The sequence below is a fragment of the Hippocampus zosterae genome, chromosome 15, assembly GCF_025434085.1.
Source record: "Hippocampus zosterae strain Florida chromosome 15, ASM2543408v3, whole genome shotgun sequence".
In the NCBI taxonomy this organism is placed as follows: Eukaryota; Metazoa; Chordata; class Actinopteri; order Syngnathiformes; family Syngnathidae; genus Hippocampus; species Hippocampus zosterae.
In genome coordinates, this window is record NC_067465.1 from 10,739,890 (window position 1) to 10,757,740 (window position 17,851).

General features: G+C 42.1%; 2 protein-coding genes and 2 long non-coding RNA genes across 4 annotated transcripts; 2 read left to right on the top strand and 2 right to left on the bottom strand.

Annotated features, from left to right (window-relative positions):
• The first annotated feature begins 67 nt into the window (after positions 1 to 67).
• LOC127616047 (uncharacterized) lies at positions 68 to 4,735 on the top strand. Its single transcript, XR_007967013.1, has 2 exons — positions 68 to 213; positions 4,675 to 4,735. It is a non-coding gene; the product is annotated as an uncharacterized LOC127616047 (long non-coding RNA).
• On the bottom strand, positions 1,322 to 9,074 carry ndufv2 (NADH:ubiquinone oxidoreductase core subunit V2). The gene is made up of 8 exons (XM_052087454.1): positions 8,917 to 9,074; positions 8,627 to 8,680; positions 6,959 to 7,021; positions 4,892 to 5,008; positions 4,650 to 4,818; positions 3,920 to 4,029; positions 1,578 to 1,654; positions 1,322 to 1,498 (listed from the first exon to the last, which is right to left on the bottom strand). Exons 1-8 carry the CDS (start codon positions 8,956 to 8,958, stop codon positions 1,405 to 1,407), a joined length of 726 nt encoding a protein of 241 aa, XP_051943414.1. The 5' UTR covers positions 8,959 to 9,074; the 3' UTR covers positions 1,322 to 1,404.
• Positions 9,075 to 10,163: 1,089 nt separating this feature from the next.
• On the top strand, positions 10,164 to 13,342 carry si:ch211-106k21.5 (leucine-rich repeat-containing protein 38). Its single transcript, XM_052087435.1, has 2 exons — positions 10,164 to 10,319; positions 11,967 to 13,342. Exon 2 carries the CDS (start codon positions 12,126 to 12,128, stop codon positions 13,197 to 13,199), a length of 1,074 nt encoding a protein of 357 aa, XP_051943395.1. The 5' UTR covers positions 10,164 to 10,319; positions 11,967 to 12,125; the 3' UTR covers positions 13,200 to 13,342.
• Positions 13,343 to 14,357: 1,015 nt separating this feature from the next.
• On the bottom strand, positions 14,358 to 17,690 carry LOC127616049 (uncharacterized). Its single transcript, XR_007967015.1, has 2 exons — positions 17,057 to 17,690; positions 14,358 to 16,009 (listed from the first exon to the last, which is right to left on the bottom strand). It is a non-coding gene; the product is annotated as an uncharacterized LOC127616049 (long non-coding RNA).
• Positions 17,691 to 17,851: the final 161 nt, after the last annotated feature.

Sequence of the window (17,851 nt, forward strand, 5' to 3'; positions counted from 1 at the left end):
TTTTGATTGGCCTGGGGAATACACGTGACGCAGTTTGGTCCCTCTGATTGGTCTGCGACAAGCCAGTGATTCAGCCCCAGTTTACACCGAGTTTAAAAGGTTCCCCAGCCGGGACTCTGAGTCGGTTGGCCTACGTCCTCTCTGGTGTTGATGGCAGTGCAATATGCGTGAAGGTCATTTAATAGGTTTTACTCGGCGTAAAACGTTTGGCTGGTAAGAACAATCGCCATGCTGTTACGTTGTGGTAGTTTTAAAGGCGTAAATGTGCCTTTTTAGGGAAAGGGGGGAGAAAGGAAGCATATTGACGTCACTGTGTTACCATGGAGAACCTTCTGGGGGAAAAAAATTATAAGCTGTCCTTTAAACTCTCCCTCGCAATTTATACTAAACGGTATTTCTCTTCTGTCAAAGGACCGAGAAGCCCCTTTTTTCATGTCGAATCTGTTGCGCAGTGACATTTGCATCATGCGCATGCGCAGGTTCTTATTTGTGGCTTTTTGCGCATGCGCGAACCCCTCGACGATGACATGTTGCGAAGCAGGCTTTCGAAGTGGGCGGGGGTTAATGGCTCCCCCTCCCCGGCCAGACACGAGAGCGCCACCGGGGCCAGTGACGAAAGTGACAGCGGTGTGTGTGACAAAAGGCGTTAGTACACAATTCATTCATGTTTTTTTCTCCTTTGTATTTGATAATGGAAGGACGCTGGCTCGGAACTGGTTGTTCCCATTCATTGGGTGAGCCAAACGTAGGTATGCATTTTAATTACAGGCACAGTGAATAATGGCAAACAACTTGTGTCAAGAACAGTGGATTGAAAAGCAAAATTGGAAGGCGCAAAGGATGTAAAATAAAAAGTACGTCTTAAAGAAGGTAAATACAGAAAGAAAATTGAGGGGGTGAGGGGGACAGGTGTTCGAGGTAGCCAGGAAGGCTGTGTCGAAAAAAAGGTCAGAGGTGGAAAGTCAGAAATGAAAGAAGCAGGTCTGAGGTGGAAGGAAAAAAGGCTGAAACGTAGTTTGAAGTAAAGGATGATGAATAAAAATCATGTTTGAGGTAAGGAAGGCAAGAAGAAGTCTGACAGGATGTACAGAAACAAAGGTAGCAATGGATAGATGAAAATAAAAAGCAACCCTCAGGATGGAAACAAGGAAAACACTTGTAATAAAATTAAAGTGTATACCCACTTTAAGACCACCCTATATATTGTAGTATGCTAGTGTGAAATATTTATGTTTAGTGAATTTTTGTTTTGCTGATTTAATAAGTTCACATCAGTCAGACAACAAAGTAGCATATGGTCGCTGAAATAAAACTGCGCAGGTACAGTCATTTAATTTATTTACATAATATGTTCCCATCAAACAAGACTATCATCTTGTTTTGAACAACAAAGCAACAAGTCTACTACAAGTCCGGCCTCACGCCAAAGCCGGGCCCTTTTGGAGGTTCGGTCAATGAGGTCAGTCCACCAGCAGGCTCACATGAGAAACGGCCACTTCTACAAAAAGATATACAAAAATAAATACATAAGGTCACTTTGTCAGTGTAAATAGATACGATAAGAGTACGCAGTCGACCTGGGCCCTGGAGGCGGGACTCTGCCTGCTTGGAGCTCATCAATAATATGCTCTATGTCCTTTGGGGTGAGGTCCTCCTGGGGAAAAAAAAAGCACACTGCTAGTGGAGCATACCTATGCCAAGGCTAAGCTGTTATTATTCCAGTATTTTTTTGTTAATTTTTTTTCAGCAGGTCATTTAACTATTTTGTAAAGAAAGCTGTGAATCGATGAAGACTCATTCCAGGGTGGACTGTTTTGATCATGTTGAGTTATTTATCCACCTGATCATTTTTAGAAATGCACCTTTTTTTTAAAACCACAAATTAATCATATTTAATTTCCAATATAACGCAAAACAAAATCAACTCAAAACTTTTTACTCGCTCACGTACTCACGTCAGCTTTGCAGATGTCATGTTTGCTGGGCACTTCATACAATACAATACATACAATACATGCTGATTTATATAGCGCTTTCACAACAGCGGCAGCTGTAACAAAGCGCTTTACAAAACAGTTATTCATTCATTCATTCATTCATCTTCCGTACCGCTTGATCCTCACTAGGGTCGCGGGGGGTGCTGGAGCCCATCCCAGCCGTCTCCGGGCAGTAGGCGGGGGACACCCTGAATCGGTTGCCAGCCAATCGCAGGGCACACAGAAACGAACAACCATTCGCACTCACACTCACACCTAGGGACAAGTTGGAGTGTTCAATCAGCCTGCCATGCATATTTTTGGAATGTGGAAGGAAACCGGAGCACCCGGAGAAAACCCACGCAGGCCCGGGGAGAACATGCAAACTCCACACAGGGAGGCCGGAGCTGGAATCGAACCCGGTACCTCTGCACTGTGAAGCCGACGTGCTAACCACTGGACTACCGGGCCGCCCCACAAAACAGTTACCATAAAGTAAAATAATAATCACAACACATAACATAAAACACGGACAGTCGTGCAGTCCTAACCACTTTTCCGTCACACACTTTGTTGTTTGAAGCAGTTTGAGATGAAAGAGGAGAGAATCAAAGTGTCCTTTAACCAGTGGATCAGAGACGTCATGTTCAAAATGTGCACGCGTCGGCTACAAGCTAAGTTTCAAACATCATAACATATTCATGTACCATAACACAAAAATAAATCCACTCAAAAACTTTGACCAACGTTCCCCTCATGTTCTTTTATATTCGCAAGTAAATCTTAGCTTCACAGTGCAGGCGATGTGTGTTTGTGTGGCTGGGAGAAGTCTGCATGGTTGTGTATTGCTCATAAACACACACCTCTGATGTAAACAGAGATTAAACACTACTCAGTGTTAAATTGAGGTGAAATAAGGTGTGTCAAATGAAATGTAGCGGCAACAGGTGCATGACATTTGCAAAGAAATTGTTAGACTGCCTTGCTTTTACGCCATCGTGTGGCTGACGAGTCCAAAATCTTTAAAATAGCATGTAAGGGGAGGTACTCACAAATTCAAAAATGTTACCGCGCCTCTCCCCTGCGACCCTAAAGAGGACAACGGCAACAGATATCCAAGACATTGTGGAGCCATTTTTTTTTGTCTGGAGTTGCCATGTTTTGTTGTATGCCTATTTATTATACTGCACCCTAGTGGACGGGGTACACACATCAGAAAGTTCAGCACAATGCCCATTGAATTATGATTCTAATGATCTAATTGGTGCGGCCCGGTGGTCAACTGGTTAGCGCGTCACTTTCACATTGCAGAGGTGCAGAATTCGATTCCAGCTCCAGCCTTCCTGTGTGGAGTTTGCACGTTCTCCTCGTGCCTGTCTGTGTTTTTTTTTTTCCGGGTGTACCGGTTTCCTCCCACATTCCAAAAACATGCATGGCAGGTTCATGGAACACTGTAAATTGTTCCTAGGTGTGAGTGCGAATGTGGAAGGTTATTTGTCTATGTGTGCCTGCAATTGGCTGTCGAACCAGTTCAGGGTGTCCCCCGCCTACTGCCCGAAGACAGCTGGGGTCGGCTCCAGCATGCCCCGTGACCTTTGTGAGGAAAACCGGATCAGCTCATGCATGGATGGATGTATAATTGCGTTATCACTGTAATTTTCTTTTCTGAATGAAAAAAACACACTACCAACATTTTTGTTGGGCGTTTTCTTTTTTGGGAGCTCAAAATGACGATGGACAGGTGTAATCATTTTAATTTGGGATATACATGTTGCAAGTGTTTGAGGAACAACTTAAACTTGTACGTAAAGAAGGCAAGACTGTATTCGAAGTGGTGCTGCTCTTTGAGGTAATGTGGTTTCTTTAGAGTGGGGTTTGCACCAACAATTTACGCCGTGACACTGGTAACAGATGGCCAATTTCGAAAGAGACGAGGCACTCACATAATAGTTGTCATTGATCTGCACCATGGGCGCGTTGACACAGGCGCCGAGGCATTCCACTTCGATTAGCGTAAACATCTTGTCCGCCGTCGTCTCGCCGACCTTGATACCTGCGGTCACAACACACAAACACCCACTTCTTTAATTAATGACAACGCAAGCGAGCAAAAATGCGTCGCCGAGTCGGTTCACGCTTTGCCGAGTGTTGAGTGAACGCTGGCGCGTCTGGCTGTTTTATGGTTCTCCCTGCATTTAATAAACACCTGAAAGGTGCATCCGCAGCTGTGGCTCTCTGCTCCCAACGATAGATATGGTCCACCCATGAAAAAATAAAAAAATCCACACTGTAGCAGAGCTATAGTCCATGAAACGCAATATAGCGGGTTAACAAATCTATAAAACTCAGACTATCTGTGCATCACTGCGTTTAAAAGGGTAATAAAATGGCAAATAGGAAAGTAGTAGTTGGTATTTTGACAGGTTGTGAAGCAGCAAGGTGTACGTCAGCGCACTCTCATTTTAGGTTACCTTTTCAAAATCATCCCCAAGTCATTTTCAAGGTGATACACACTTCATATAAGAAAGTATTTTTTGATCACAGTATTTGGTCTATCTCAGTTTAAAACTATGCATGTATGCACATTACATCCCCCCCAAAACACTCCCCTTGTTCATTTTTATTCTCCTCAACAGCAAGAGGCTCTCTGCTCTCTTGCCCGTGCTTGCTCACCCAATTTGTTCTTGATGGCCTCCAGGATGCCGTCCGAGTTGCAGAGCATGCACGGCGTGGTGGTGCAGATCTGGATGAAGTACTTGCCCACAGGCTGGCGCAGGAACATGGTATAGAAGGTGGCCACCTCATACACCCTCATCGGAGGGATCTCAAGCACCTCAGCCACCTGACAGACAACATGGCTGTTTAAACGGCCTCCCGTTTTGTTTTCTTTCTCATGACTCTCGTGAAAAACTTGCCTTGTTCATGACGCTGACGGGGAGCCACCCGTGTTGCCTCTGGGCCAAATCCAATACGGGGATGGTAGCTGCTTGCTTGTGGCCAACGGGGTACATTGAAATGATAGCTTCGATTCTCTGTGGACAAAACAACATGTCTGAGGGTGATGACGCAAATGGCGAATGAAAGGCAACCGACAAACTGCTGTTTGTTTTTGTTTTTTTTACACGTGTCATATTGCATTGAAGCATAGTCACAAACATCCAGTTCAATTTTGAAGCCAATCACTTCTCTGTATAAAAGGGCAATTCGAATTCCCAATAGTAATAATAATAATAATAATACATGACATTTGTAAGCGCCTTTCACAACACTCAAGGACACTGTACAGCCAAGACCAATGGTAAAACACAGATAAAATAATAAATAAAGAAAGAAAGATTTAAGGCGGGTAGGCAAGTCTGAATAGGTGGGTTTTGAGCTGGGTTTTGAATAAGGAAAGAGAGTCAATATTACGAATGTTGGGAGGAAGTGAGTTCCAGAGTTTGGGGGCAGAGCGACGCTAGTGTCCTAGCGTCATTCAAAAACAAGCTTTTTACTTTTGAGAATTTTGTGAATTTTAGAACCTTGAAATTGTCCTTTAACTGTTTAAAACGGTTGTGTGTCAGCAATGTTAACTGGTCTCGTGATGAGGTATCAGAGCTCTCGGAAACCGACCACAAAAGCCTATGTTCAAAACAACTTCTGGACAGTCTAGTTTCTGCTTTCAGATAGATAAATTGGGGAACACTCTCCCAGCTGAACGTAAATTGGTGTCTTGGAAAAAAACTGAAATGTGGCTCACGGCGGGCCAAATTTGCTCCGATTGAGTTCGACAGACTTGTAGGCATTCTCACTTGAAAATGAAAAATATGTTTTCTAACACTATTACACATTTGTAAATTGATGTTTGATTTTAATAGTTTTCCTTTTTGTTTGACTTTCACATCTGCCCAAGGTACTGCCAATGAAAACTAGCTTAATTTGGCTAACTCCAGCAAATTTACATTACCGGTATATAATGTTGATTAACTATGCATTGTCCTTTTTTAAATAAGCAAATGAGGGTTGTGAGCTGTTATAAAAAAGAACAATTACAATAACTAGTGTGGGTGAACATGCAGCTATTATTTAGTTACATGAATGGCAGCAGGAATATACACAAGCTCATTGGACCTTCTGCCATTAGTAGAAGAGCATTTCATTGTTCTGCCTGTCAAACTGTTGTATGTTGCTGGCAAAGATGAATAAAGATACTGGACAATATTTGTTGTAAGTGAATAATAATTTTCCAAACTGTTTGACTGAAATTGACAGACCGCAACAAGATGGTTGGGAATCACTGCCGCATGATACTCTGTAAACCAACAAAGCGCAGCTTTCGGCTCGGAGACGACGTGTCAAGCAGTCTGCATTTGGTGGGGGGCAGAGGGTTAAATTAGCAAATGTGGCGGTTCATTTGCAGTTGGTATGCAGTGATGAAATGCTGCTTGCACCAGAGAAAACATACTCAATTCTTTATGGGCGCTTGCTGTAAGTGGGAGATGTGGTGAAATGAAGCCAGTACTGGCTTTGCACAAGCCTGGACGCAGTGGGGTGAAAATCTGATTCTGGACAAAGTTTGTACGGGCATCTGCAATAATGGCACAAAAAGTTGCCACATTTGTTTCTTACTGTGTTAAGGGGGAAAAAACACTAGGTTCGCAACACTGAGTAGCCCTTGCCTTGCCACAACCCCCTGGCGCTACCCGCAGTCCTTATTGTCACCAGATTTATACTCTGCATTTGCATGTGAACTCCTCCTCCACTCCCCAAAATATGATTTGTAGTGGACATTAAGTGTGCTGTCATTCTTTATTCTTTAGGAATTTTGATGGAGGAATGTCAAGCAATCTTTTTGTGAAGACAGCTAAAATAGGGTTGTTGTTTTTTTTTTAACGGGGGAAAAATTGCATGTCTTGGTAAAGTAACTTTGATGGATCGTAGCAGTAGCGCAACGCATGCCAATTCAGTAGTTGGGATACCAGTTACATGTAGCAAGTATTTACCTTCTTGTTCTCCTCGGTGAACTCGAACGGCGTGTCGGCATTGTTGTCCGGCGTGTCTCTGTGCTGAAAAGAGAGAGAAGACGGCACGTCCGTTAACATGTGGAAAAGTACACCACAACCACCAGAGTGGAACACAATCTATTCCGGGATGTTTTTCTTCATAAGTGTCTCCTATGGGAAATAATGTAAAGCCAATTAATTGTTTCCATAAAGTATTTCTTTAATTGCACCAACAATTTTAACCCTACAGAAAATGTTTAATTTTTTTTTTCCATTTGGAGCATTTTTTTCTACACATGTTGAACAGATGTTTCTGTCAGGGGACAGTGAAACCATGGCATGTTTCCATTGTGCTGCTCCACCGTTTCCATATCGCAGACAACAAGCTCCCAAGAGATACTAGTGGAAACTTGCAACCTTTTGGGGATTTGCTCTATTATCATTTAATCCGTCAAGGAAATCGAGATGTCATCAGCGGGCATGGAAAGAATTATCACAAATGGGTTTGGCTTTTTTTTCTTCACTTTAGTTTGTGTGAATACGAGCAAAATTCAGTCAACAACGCCCTCTGTAAAGATTAAAAAAAAGCCAATTACACCAGTTTCACTGATTGCCACTAAATTGAGTGTGCATGTCTATCATGACAGGATGTCAAGAGAAAAATCGAGAGGACCAATCCACAGAAATTCAACAGGAAAGCATCCATTTGTTTGAAGCAACTATTTTGCAGTCAGTTGTATGCATCCCATTGAATGTTAGCTAAAATTATCACTCGACACTAATTTAACACATGAATACAAAATTGGGTGGACATGCTGGTAAGTTACATCATTTATCGTCGACAGCAAGTGGCAGTGCAAGGTAATATTAATTAAAATACCTATTCAGAACATATTCAGAACGTTTTTTATTTGATTTTCCCCTTTAAGAATGATTTGTTTTTAATTGGATCATTAAACCCAAGTTTTTTTTTCATATAACTTTTTAAATGAGTGGAATGGAGCAGCACGGTGCTCAACTGATTACCACGCCAGCCTCACAGTGCAAAAGTGCAGGGTTCGATTCCGGCTCTGGCCTTCCTGTGTGGATTTTGCCTGTGTCGGTTTTCTCCGGGTACTCTGGTTTCCTCCCACATTCCAAAAACATGCGTGGGGGGGTCCCTAGGTGTGAGTGTGAGTGGGTCTCCTCCACCTACTTCCTGAAGACAGCTCGGATACACTTCAGCATGCCACCACTCGTGTGAGGATAAGTGGATAAGAAAATGGATGGATGAAATCATTGTTGCCATTTCTAATGATCACCGAGGCTTACTACACAGTATTTTAATGTTGGTCATGATGGTCATACTGAGAGAATGACATACATGTATTTACGTGTAGATGGCGCTTGGTGTAAATGTCGATGAATCACCATTGGCATGTTAGTTGCTTTAAATAGTTTTAACCTGAAGTACACCAAAGAATGTTGCCAGGTTGATCAAAACATCATCTGTACCGTTGAAGTTTGACCATGGAAACGAACTCACGTTACGTTATCGCTATAGGAAAGTTGTAAACAACATGGAAGTCAATGGATTGCGTTCAAGCGAGTCATCACATGTGTTATTTATATACGATTAACATTGAGTGTCTTGTTTACTACATCCAGCTAGAACACCTAAGTACTCACCACGAAAATCCCCCCAGCTCCAGTGCGAGCAGCAGATCGGTGAAAACCCCTCACCTGAAAAGCAGAGAACGAGCAACTAAGTTCTCGTTTCTGTCTAATAAACATTAACAGTAAAGATACACACTATACAGAGGGAGTCCCTTGCAAAACCGGCTAGCATGCTCACGTTAGCTGTTAGCTAAGAGGCCTTCCAACGCTTTGCCCTTGTGGAGTCGTGCTATTTCAAAACAAACACGACAATAAAATAGCAACAAATGCGCGTAAAGTGACAAAATGTTTCTCTTACATACCGTCTGCACCACCGCAGATCGAGCCAGAGAGGACAAATACATCCCGAGAATTGGCCGTTGGGTCCCGATTGGGTCAAACGTACAGGACGACCGCAGATCGAAACATGAGCGATTCGACGCTTGATTAACTAGGACTGACGTTAGTCTGAGGCCGATCGGCGCACGCGCAGAGTTAACGAATGACCTTTGTACTGGAATGCTTTTATGAATAATACGTTATGTTGTGCGGGGGTTTTCAGCCTATGATTATTTAAATAAAATGCTAAATTCTACATCAATGATACATCTACATTTTTTTCTCTTTCTCCTTTCTTCTTTCTACATACATTCTTGCTGCTGGAGGCTGTAAATTTCCCCAGTGTGGGACGAATAAAGGATATCTTATCTTATCTTATCTTATCTATCCATTTACCCATTTTCTAATTGGCTTATCCTCACGAGGGTTGCGGGCATGCTGGTGCTTATCCCAGTTGTCTTCGGGCAGTAGGCGGGGTACACCCTGAACTCGTTGCCAGCTAATCATAGAACAGATATATCAATTCAGAATGTTCTATTAGCCTGACAGTGTAGCCCGGTGGCCCAGTGGTTAGCACGTCGACCTCACAGTGCAGAGGTACGATTGCAGCTCCGGCCTTTCCATGTGGAGTTTGAATGTTCTCTCCGTGCCTGCGTGGTTTTCTCCAGGTTCCCCGGTTTCGTCTCACATTCTAAAAACATGCATGACAGGCTGAAAGAACACTCAAAATTGTCCCGAGGTGTGAGTGTGAGAGCGGATGACTGTTCGTCTATGTGTACCCTGCAACTGGCCTGCAAAGATACAGCATACAGTAAATTATTTACAATTTTACATCATATTTAATTGCCATCGTTTGATGTGAAGCCAGGGGTCCTGCAACCTATATATTTGTTTATAAAATGTATTGTAATGTATTGCATAATACATAAATATTACAATATGTGGGCTTCTCATAAAATATTCATTCATAAATATACATTATGTTAAATATATTTGATGTATCATTCTGCATACATTTTAATAAAATCAAAGTATTTTAGGGCCCTGCATTGTACATTGGGCCTGGGCAGGAGCGAATTTAAATTCATTACTTTTTCAGCATTTGCGTCTCAATCAACATCATTAGACAGTTTCCGTTTGCAAAAGTTTGGGTGAGAAAGTTGAAAGAACCACCAGTGGGCGCCATTTTCCCTTATGTTCATACCGAGACACACCCTTCTCCACAAGGAGGAGGAGGAGGCAAAAAGAGGAGAGGTTTCACTCTGTGAGTCGAAAGGGGAGCTTCTCCTTCCAAAGTATTTATTTGGAAATTGCCTCTATATGGAAATCTGAATTTCAAGAATTGGCTGTGAGCTTCCCCTCTGCATGAGACAAATGGCCGCCTCAGGTAAGTATCACTTTAATGTCTTATCTAACACATATTTGTAAAACATTCACATACACGTTACTGTTTCTTTAAGGACGATGGTGGGCAACCTAAAGCATGTGGACCACTGACAGGCCCGCCAGGCAATTCAAAAACTTCAGAGAACGTGTTAAAATGTAATACAATGTCATAAAGGTATAAACAACATGGTTTCTGACAAGGTAAAGCTTACAAGGACGAAAGAGTATATTTTAAACGCGTGCATAGGTGTATTCATTTTGACTTACATGTTTAATCATGTCATAAAAACAAAGTTGCTTCTGACTACAAAGTGAAGTCACGAAGAGTAAAAATATTGGGGGTTTTAGTTAGACGCTCACATAGTTCGCCTTGATTTTCCAAAGTGCTTAACCATGCTATAAACTCACAAATAGTTGCTTCTGACTACAAAATGAAGTTACGGAGAGCAAATCCGTTTCAAATATTTGCTTCGTTCAAATTGACATTCCATGATAATCATGTCATAAAAACAAAGTCGTTTCTGAAAGCTAACAATGGCAAAGTCGCATGTTTTAAACGCCGGGATTGTTCATCTTGACTTGCACACATGCTTCATGATGTCATTAAAAAAAACAAATATGCGTTACAGTTCGGGAGGTCTGACGAGGAGAACGGACGCATTGTTTTGCAGGAAAAGGGAGAGGATGTCACATTGTTTGGGAGTGAGGTCATCTTGCTTTTCTCGATTTAAAGATTGTATACATGCATACACATTACACACATTAATACACACAAACAAAATGATCCATGGAATAAAACTCTGCATGTGACAGGAAGTCCCCAACTCCCTGCAAAGGAATACCGTATTTCCTCAAACAGTGGTATCCGACTTCTCCTCCAGTATTCGTTTTAAACAATGAGACCAAGACATCCGGATGATTAAAAAAAGAGAAAAAAAGGCAATGATCCGCTTTACAAAATGTTATTATTGTTAACGAAAACTCAGTAAAAAACTCACATTGAAAAAAACATTTTTGTTTACAAAATAACGTTTTGTTTTTTTAAACAAAAGTAAAACTAATTGAAAATACATCTTACCTTTCTAAAACCAATTATAATTACACTAAAAAAGACTTTCATTTTCATCACTGTCAATTGAAAGCATATCATAATATTATTGCTGTACATTCTTATGGAACAAAGGTCAAACAGGTCAATTGAGAAATGTGCTAACTTTATGACACAATACTTTTTAAATATTGTATGCATGTTTCGTTTAAAAAACGAAAACTAATACTGCACTAAAACTATTTAAAAACGGAACTAAAAAAACATTTGCCTCGCACAAAAACGAATACAAACTAACAAACTTGCTCTAAAAGCTAATTAAAACTACCGGTAACTGAATTTAAAAAAAAAACAAAATTCAAAATAAAATAAAAACTAACCTGTAATGAAAAATGCCAAACTATTTGAACCCTGCTATGTGTGTTTAAATTACAAAAATGTTCAAAAGATAGAGAAAATGTAAGAAGCATTTTCTTTTTTGAAGACAAATCACTTTACAAGACAAATGTTGCCAATTTAAATAAGATTTGGCTCAAGTTTACGCCACTTGGAGACTGTAAATGTTCTGAATAAACTTCTGCATCTGCGTTCTCTCTGCAGCCCAATGCAATGTTCCCGAGCCTTAGCGACGGGGTTACCATGCCGACACCTGCCGTCCCCAAGCAACTGGGCATCCTCTGAGAAGCCTGGCACATTATGAGAGCACTTCCGCCCTCTGAGGTGGTTGCCGAACAAGTTTGGTGATCTCTCCTGTAAGAGATGCGTAGTAGGTGGAGCAACGTCGTCTTCCCCTTGCTGATGGCGGCACTCGCCAGCGGCTGCTTGTGTCCGCCGGCCACCATTTTGTCGGAGTTTCCCTCGGAGGTGCCCGTTGGGGTCTGCTGCCTCAACTACTCGGGTTCCACGCTGGGCCTGGTTCCCTGGTCTCATCTGACCAACCACTCTGACCTTCGTATTGTGGATCTCTCCGGGTGCAACATCACCTCCCTGGAGGTCTCGACCGTGGGGGCATCTCTATTGGAGAAAGTCTACTTAGCGCGGAACGGAATTGCAGCTTTACCGCCTTACTTCCTGGCGGGACAGGCCCAGCTCGAAGTGCTAGACCTGAGCGGGAACTCGCTGGAGGAGCTCCCCGAGGGATTCCTGCAGGACTCGAATAACCTGCTACGGTTAGACCTGCAAGAGAACCGTCTGCGGTCCTTGCCGGCATCGGTGCTCCAGAGGCCCGTCCTCAGGAGCCTGGAGCTAGACGGGAATCCCTGGGAGTGCTCCTGCTCCTTCTTGGAAGTCCTGGAGGCGGAGGAGCTAGCAAGGAACCTGACATGCGCGGCACCGTGGACCCTGGCAGGTCGGGCGGCGCACTCTGCCAAACTGAGGGATGCATGCCGGCCGGCCAGCCTGACCGTGCTCTTCATCGCACTCCCAATGGTCATCCTCGCCACCCTACTGTTGTGCTGGTGCTGCGGGAGGAGGAGGAAGGTGGCCCTCACATTCGGGGTATCTAAGAAACGGAATCCCAGCTACAGAGGCCCCAAGGTGGACAGCGGGCCGCCGCAGGAATTGTCAGATCCCGTCGGAGAAGGAATCCCGATCCCGGTTTCTAAGATGGCGGGAAGCACCAATGAAGACCAGGAACTCCCCCTGGGATCCGTGGAGTCACTCCACTCAGGTTCCAAGGGGAGGAGCCACAGCAAGTCAGAACTGGACGCTGTTAGCGTGACAGAAGTTTTGAAAGATTCAAACGACCGGGAGAAAGCGTACATGACTCAGTCCACTGAATACTACAGCCTGGTGCCGGGAATCCATCTGGACGACTCAGATCATGAGGGCTGACAATGTAAAATTCATCTCCATTTTTTTTTTCTTCCCTAAAATGATTTTGTAAAACTACGCTAATCACTGGAAGTAGCACGAAGGAGTTGTTAGCACATGTTCCTCACATTTCTGAGGTTCAGAATTAAAAACACCGCACTTGTTTCCGCGCGTGACTCCCTTGTGAAATTTGCCCCACTTTTAGATCAAACCCAGCTGAGACTATGTGAGCATTCACGTAATTCGAGTTTACACCAATTTGAATTTCATTGGATGAACGGTTTGGGTTTAACTACATCTTACAGGTAAATGGCTTCTCTCAGTGCAAGCACCTTTTATTGAGCAGATTTTGGCTTGAGGTTGAAATGATGTTGCGTTGATATTTTCTACAAATCTAAGCGTATCAAGTGCCGCCTTCATCATTGAAAATTGTTTTATTGTCCTGACTGGTTATCGCTGGGCTCTGCTTCTGCAAGTAAGCCTCTCACGTGGTCACACAAGCTCCAGCACAGCCCCAGTCGTCACTGCACCAGTAATATACGGGGCGGGATTTCCAATTGCATGAAACAGGCTCTTTTCAGCGAGACAGAAAATTGGGTGTCCAAAGAAACCTGGATACTGTTTTGAAATTTTGTAAAAAAAAAAAAAAATCTGAATACGTCTCCATGAAACAACATCGAGACATATATTCAGACTCCACTTGTTCTACTTTCAGTTTTGGATGCTATCCTTACTTACTCTGAGACTTGTTTGAAGAGTGATTAACGTCAAGACTCCAAAGACCTATGAAGTGGATGAAGCATTTTATTTTATTGTCCTTTAGCGAGCACGGCGCACTGATTACATCTTCCCACAGCACTCAAATGGCAAAAGGCCGCCCTTAGGTAGCACATGAACAATCCTGCTCATTTCCTTGAGGTGCCACATCTGAGCTGCTCGCTGATGCACATGAGTGCGTCATGCCAGAACTCGCCGTGGCGGTTTATGCTTTGTCAGCTCTCACATTTCTGGTTGTGCAGCTCGAACGATGCCTGACACTTTCCAGATGAAAACCAAGCAGAAACAAGTCAAACTGGAATGCTTCTGGTGCCTCTCAAATGGTGGAAAGGTGATAGGTGCAAACGTTAAAGACGTCATATATTGACGTCATATATTGCAGTTATTTTTTTCTAGCGGTAGGAGGCGTATATGAGTCTTTCCAGGTCAGAAATGCATGACTGGGTATATGTGGTTAAAGTTTGGAAGCAATCAAACAAAACATCCTCGGATGAGTTCGTCCCCAAGAAAAGGCCAAACTGACCCTGAAATGGCGGACGTCCCGTATCTTTTTGGGCATGACTCGTTTAGACTTTTTTGTGGCTCAACTCTTGATAGACAAGGCTGTCAAATTTCATGTTATTAAGTGAAACCGACTATGAGGTCTTGGTTATGTGGCGAGTCATCAAACGTTGTCGCCTGAATGTCACAAACATGAGAACTTCATTTTCTGTGGGTTGACTCATCATTAGGATGCCCACCAAATTTCTTAGGAAAACCGGCGATGGGAACAGAATTTTTTTAATAGTGTTTAGTTAGTGGCAACACATTCAAGTTAGCCACTATGTTTCAAATAGAAATAGCAGACTTCCTCCATCTTTTCGAGCATGGCTTCTTTAGACTTATTTTGTCGGTCTAACATGAAGGACATGTCCACGAAAATGTCATAGTGCTCAGTGTAGCTGGCGACAGGTGCTTAATTTATTGGAGGCTGAGATGGCTTCATCATAAATTTCGCAGAGCAGAACAAGGATGATTTACAGCGGCAGTCAAGGTAACCATGTGAAAACCAAACAAGAGTGTTGAGAGTGGCAACAATGACGAAAGAGCAAGAGTGGAATGCGATGGAGCGTGGGGCGTTTACGTTTGCACTGCTCTTATCTCGGTGATGGACAGCAGTTGAAATCATATTCAAACACACGCTGCACATATAACTACAAGGTGATTATTTACAGTGTAAAAACGTAAATGAATTTTCCAGGGTGAGAGACCAAGCCCTGAAATTGCAAAAATGTGCAAGTCAACCCTAATTATACTCCAGACCATGATCCTAAAATACGTTAATATAATTTTTTTTCTCTTCTTGCATGACAAATGATCGCTTAACAATTCGTAATTACTACTTTCCTAATAGCCACTTCAACAACTTGGATCCGCAACAGAGCGCGCCACGAGACATTTCTCTAAAGTTAACTGGAACAATGTGGGATACAGAGTAGATTGCATTTTAAGGCTTTTCCAAAGTGTGGTTAAAAACTACTCGGATTTCAAAGTTGTAATGGGAAGAAAAATGGATTTGGGATAAATTGCATCTTAAGGGGTTTCCCCAAATAGTCGTCGGATAACTTAGATTTGTTCTGGAACAGCAGCTCAAGGCTTTTCCCGCTATTGTTGCAGAAACAATGACAAGTCCTGATTGAGCTTGTCTGAAAGCGGCTTTTTTGGGAAGTTGTTGGGAAAACTATTTAGATTTGCCACAGAAGGCACCTTGAGGCTTTTCCAAGTCACATTTTGAATACCATGAGCTTAAATCGTTCCAACTTGCAAGTAAACAGTGCCTTCAGTTATATTTTTAAACATCTCCCAATTTTCAGCTATATTATTGATTTTCTATTCCAGTTCCTATTAAAGTTGTTTAATTTTACACTCGATGGATGGCACTTCAGAGTAGGGGCTTTTTTTGAGGCTAAATAAATGTGATGCACAAATTCAAAAGACAGAGCTCACCTGCAGGATGTACTGTTCCGATTGTGCTGCTGGAAAGGATGGGCACATTAAGAGCATAGGAGTGACATCTAGCGGTAACAAATGTATCCCTTGCAGGGCATCAATTTGTATATTTTTTAACTCATTTTAAAATATCTTTAAGTATTACAATTCCAACGCAGCTATATATACCTAAATACACCATCCTAATCGTTGCAAGGCATACATAACTAAATAAGACCAATATGTTCTAATGAATCTAATCGTAGATTCTAAATATAAATGAAAATGAATCTCCAAGCATACTTTGAGGAGCCCACTTTTATCCGCATAAAATAAATGAGTAAATAAACAAAAGTATCTGTTTTGTAATACTGATCTTCTAACGACACCCGGTTGCTGTGATTATTCTCTTTTTATGTCGCAACTATATCCTGAAAGAAGAAATACAGAACTGTACTATTCTGTTTTGTGGTTTTGGATAAACATACAGATTTTTGTATACTTCTACCTTCTGTCATGTCTGTTTGTTTTGACACATATTTAAGGACTGACATGCTGCCTCGTCTCTTGTTGAATTATTGACCTTGCTCGTTGTTGTGCTTCAAGTGTTGTATTTTTGACCTTTCGATGTCTTTCTCGTTTTGTCATAGAACTTTGTAAACATTTTCATTATTCCTTTTTATCGATCTTGATATTTGGTTTCACGTTAATGGGCTTCTGATATTTCGTTTGTGTGTTGTCGGTGTTCTCTCTTACGTTGCCTTGCCTTTGCAAGCACTTCTTGTTTTGGGCGTTGTTTTTTCGTGACCAGCGATTTCAGCTTGTACTTTTTCGGTGTGCTTTTCTGTAATATTTTGATCGCACTTTGTCTGAGCCTGAACATCTGGAATCCACAACATTATTCCGTTCGTTTCCAAACCTGACACATTCATTCGTTGTTCCTTCCTTCCTTCCTTGAGTCGTATTTGAACGCGTCGAAGTACAAACGTTAAAATATACACTTAGCTTTAGCTTTTGCCAACACAACCACCGAAGTTTTCGTATTTTCCGCGGAGTTGCACACAATAGCGGTCAAAATGCTCGTCGAAATAACAAACCATTCATCCACTTGGCTTCCAATCAGGGTTTCTTACCCAGAAGCGTCACGAAAGGTGCACTGAATTCACTTCTTTGTTCATTTAGTTTCAGAGTTAATCCACACAATTAACCAAACATGTACGAAGGATAGCAGATAACAACTGAAAACCCCTCAAAGTAAAACTAGTACACAATGTGTGCACTTCTAGCATAAAACCAACAGATGGCGTTGTTTAGCCTAAAATGTTTTATGCGACCTCAACAACCAACATTAAATGATTTACTGCAATTTGAGGGTGTTGTATATTTGTGGTATTTGAATGGCTTTTGTTCCTTGTATCCTGTATTTGTGCTTCGAAAACCGTCTAATGCCTCAATACTAAATAAAATAACGTTAAAACGGTGATTAAGTATTTGAATAGTACTAACAGGAAGCAAGGGAAGCATTTAGATTGGTTCAAATCCAACATAAAATCATTGAGGCGCTGTCACAGAACAAAACCAATTAAAACAATGTTACTTATTGTGAAACATGGAGGAGGCTTATGTTTTACTCGGCTGTAACCGTCGCAGGATGTCTTGAATCTGTTCAGGGTACAATAAGATCTGAAGACTATCAAGACATTTTGGAGTGAAGATGTGTGCGGGTGCTTGACTTTGGCTACATTACGAAGTATCGTTTTGTTGCGTCATTATTCAGTGTACGGATGCACTAAGGAGCATTTGGAACCTGCTGGATGAGATTTATGAAGGGCCTTCCTGGTGTGGTATTAAAGCTGAAGATTGCGAAAGACTGGAGGGTCATCTGTGTGGCTTCAAACACATGGCAACAAACAGAAGTAGCAGTGTTA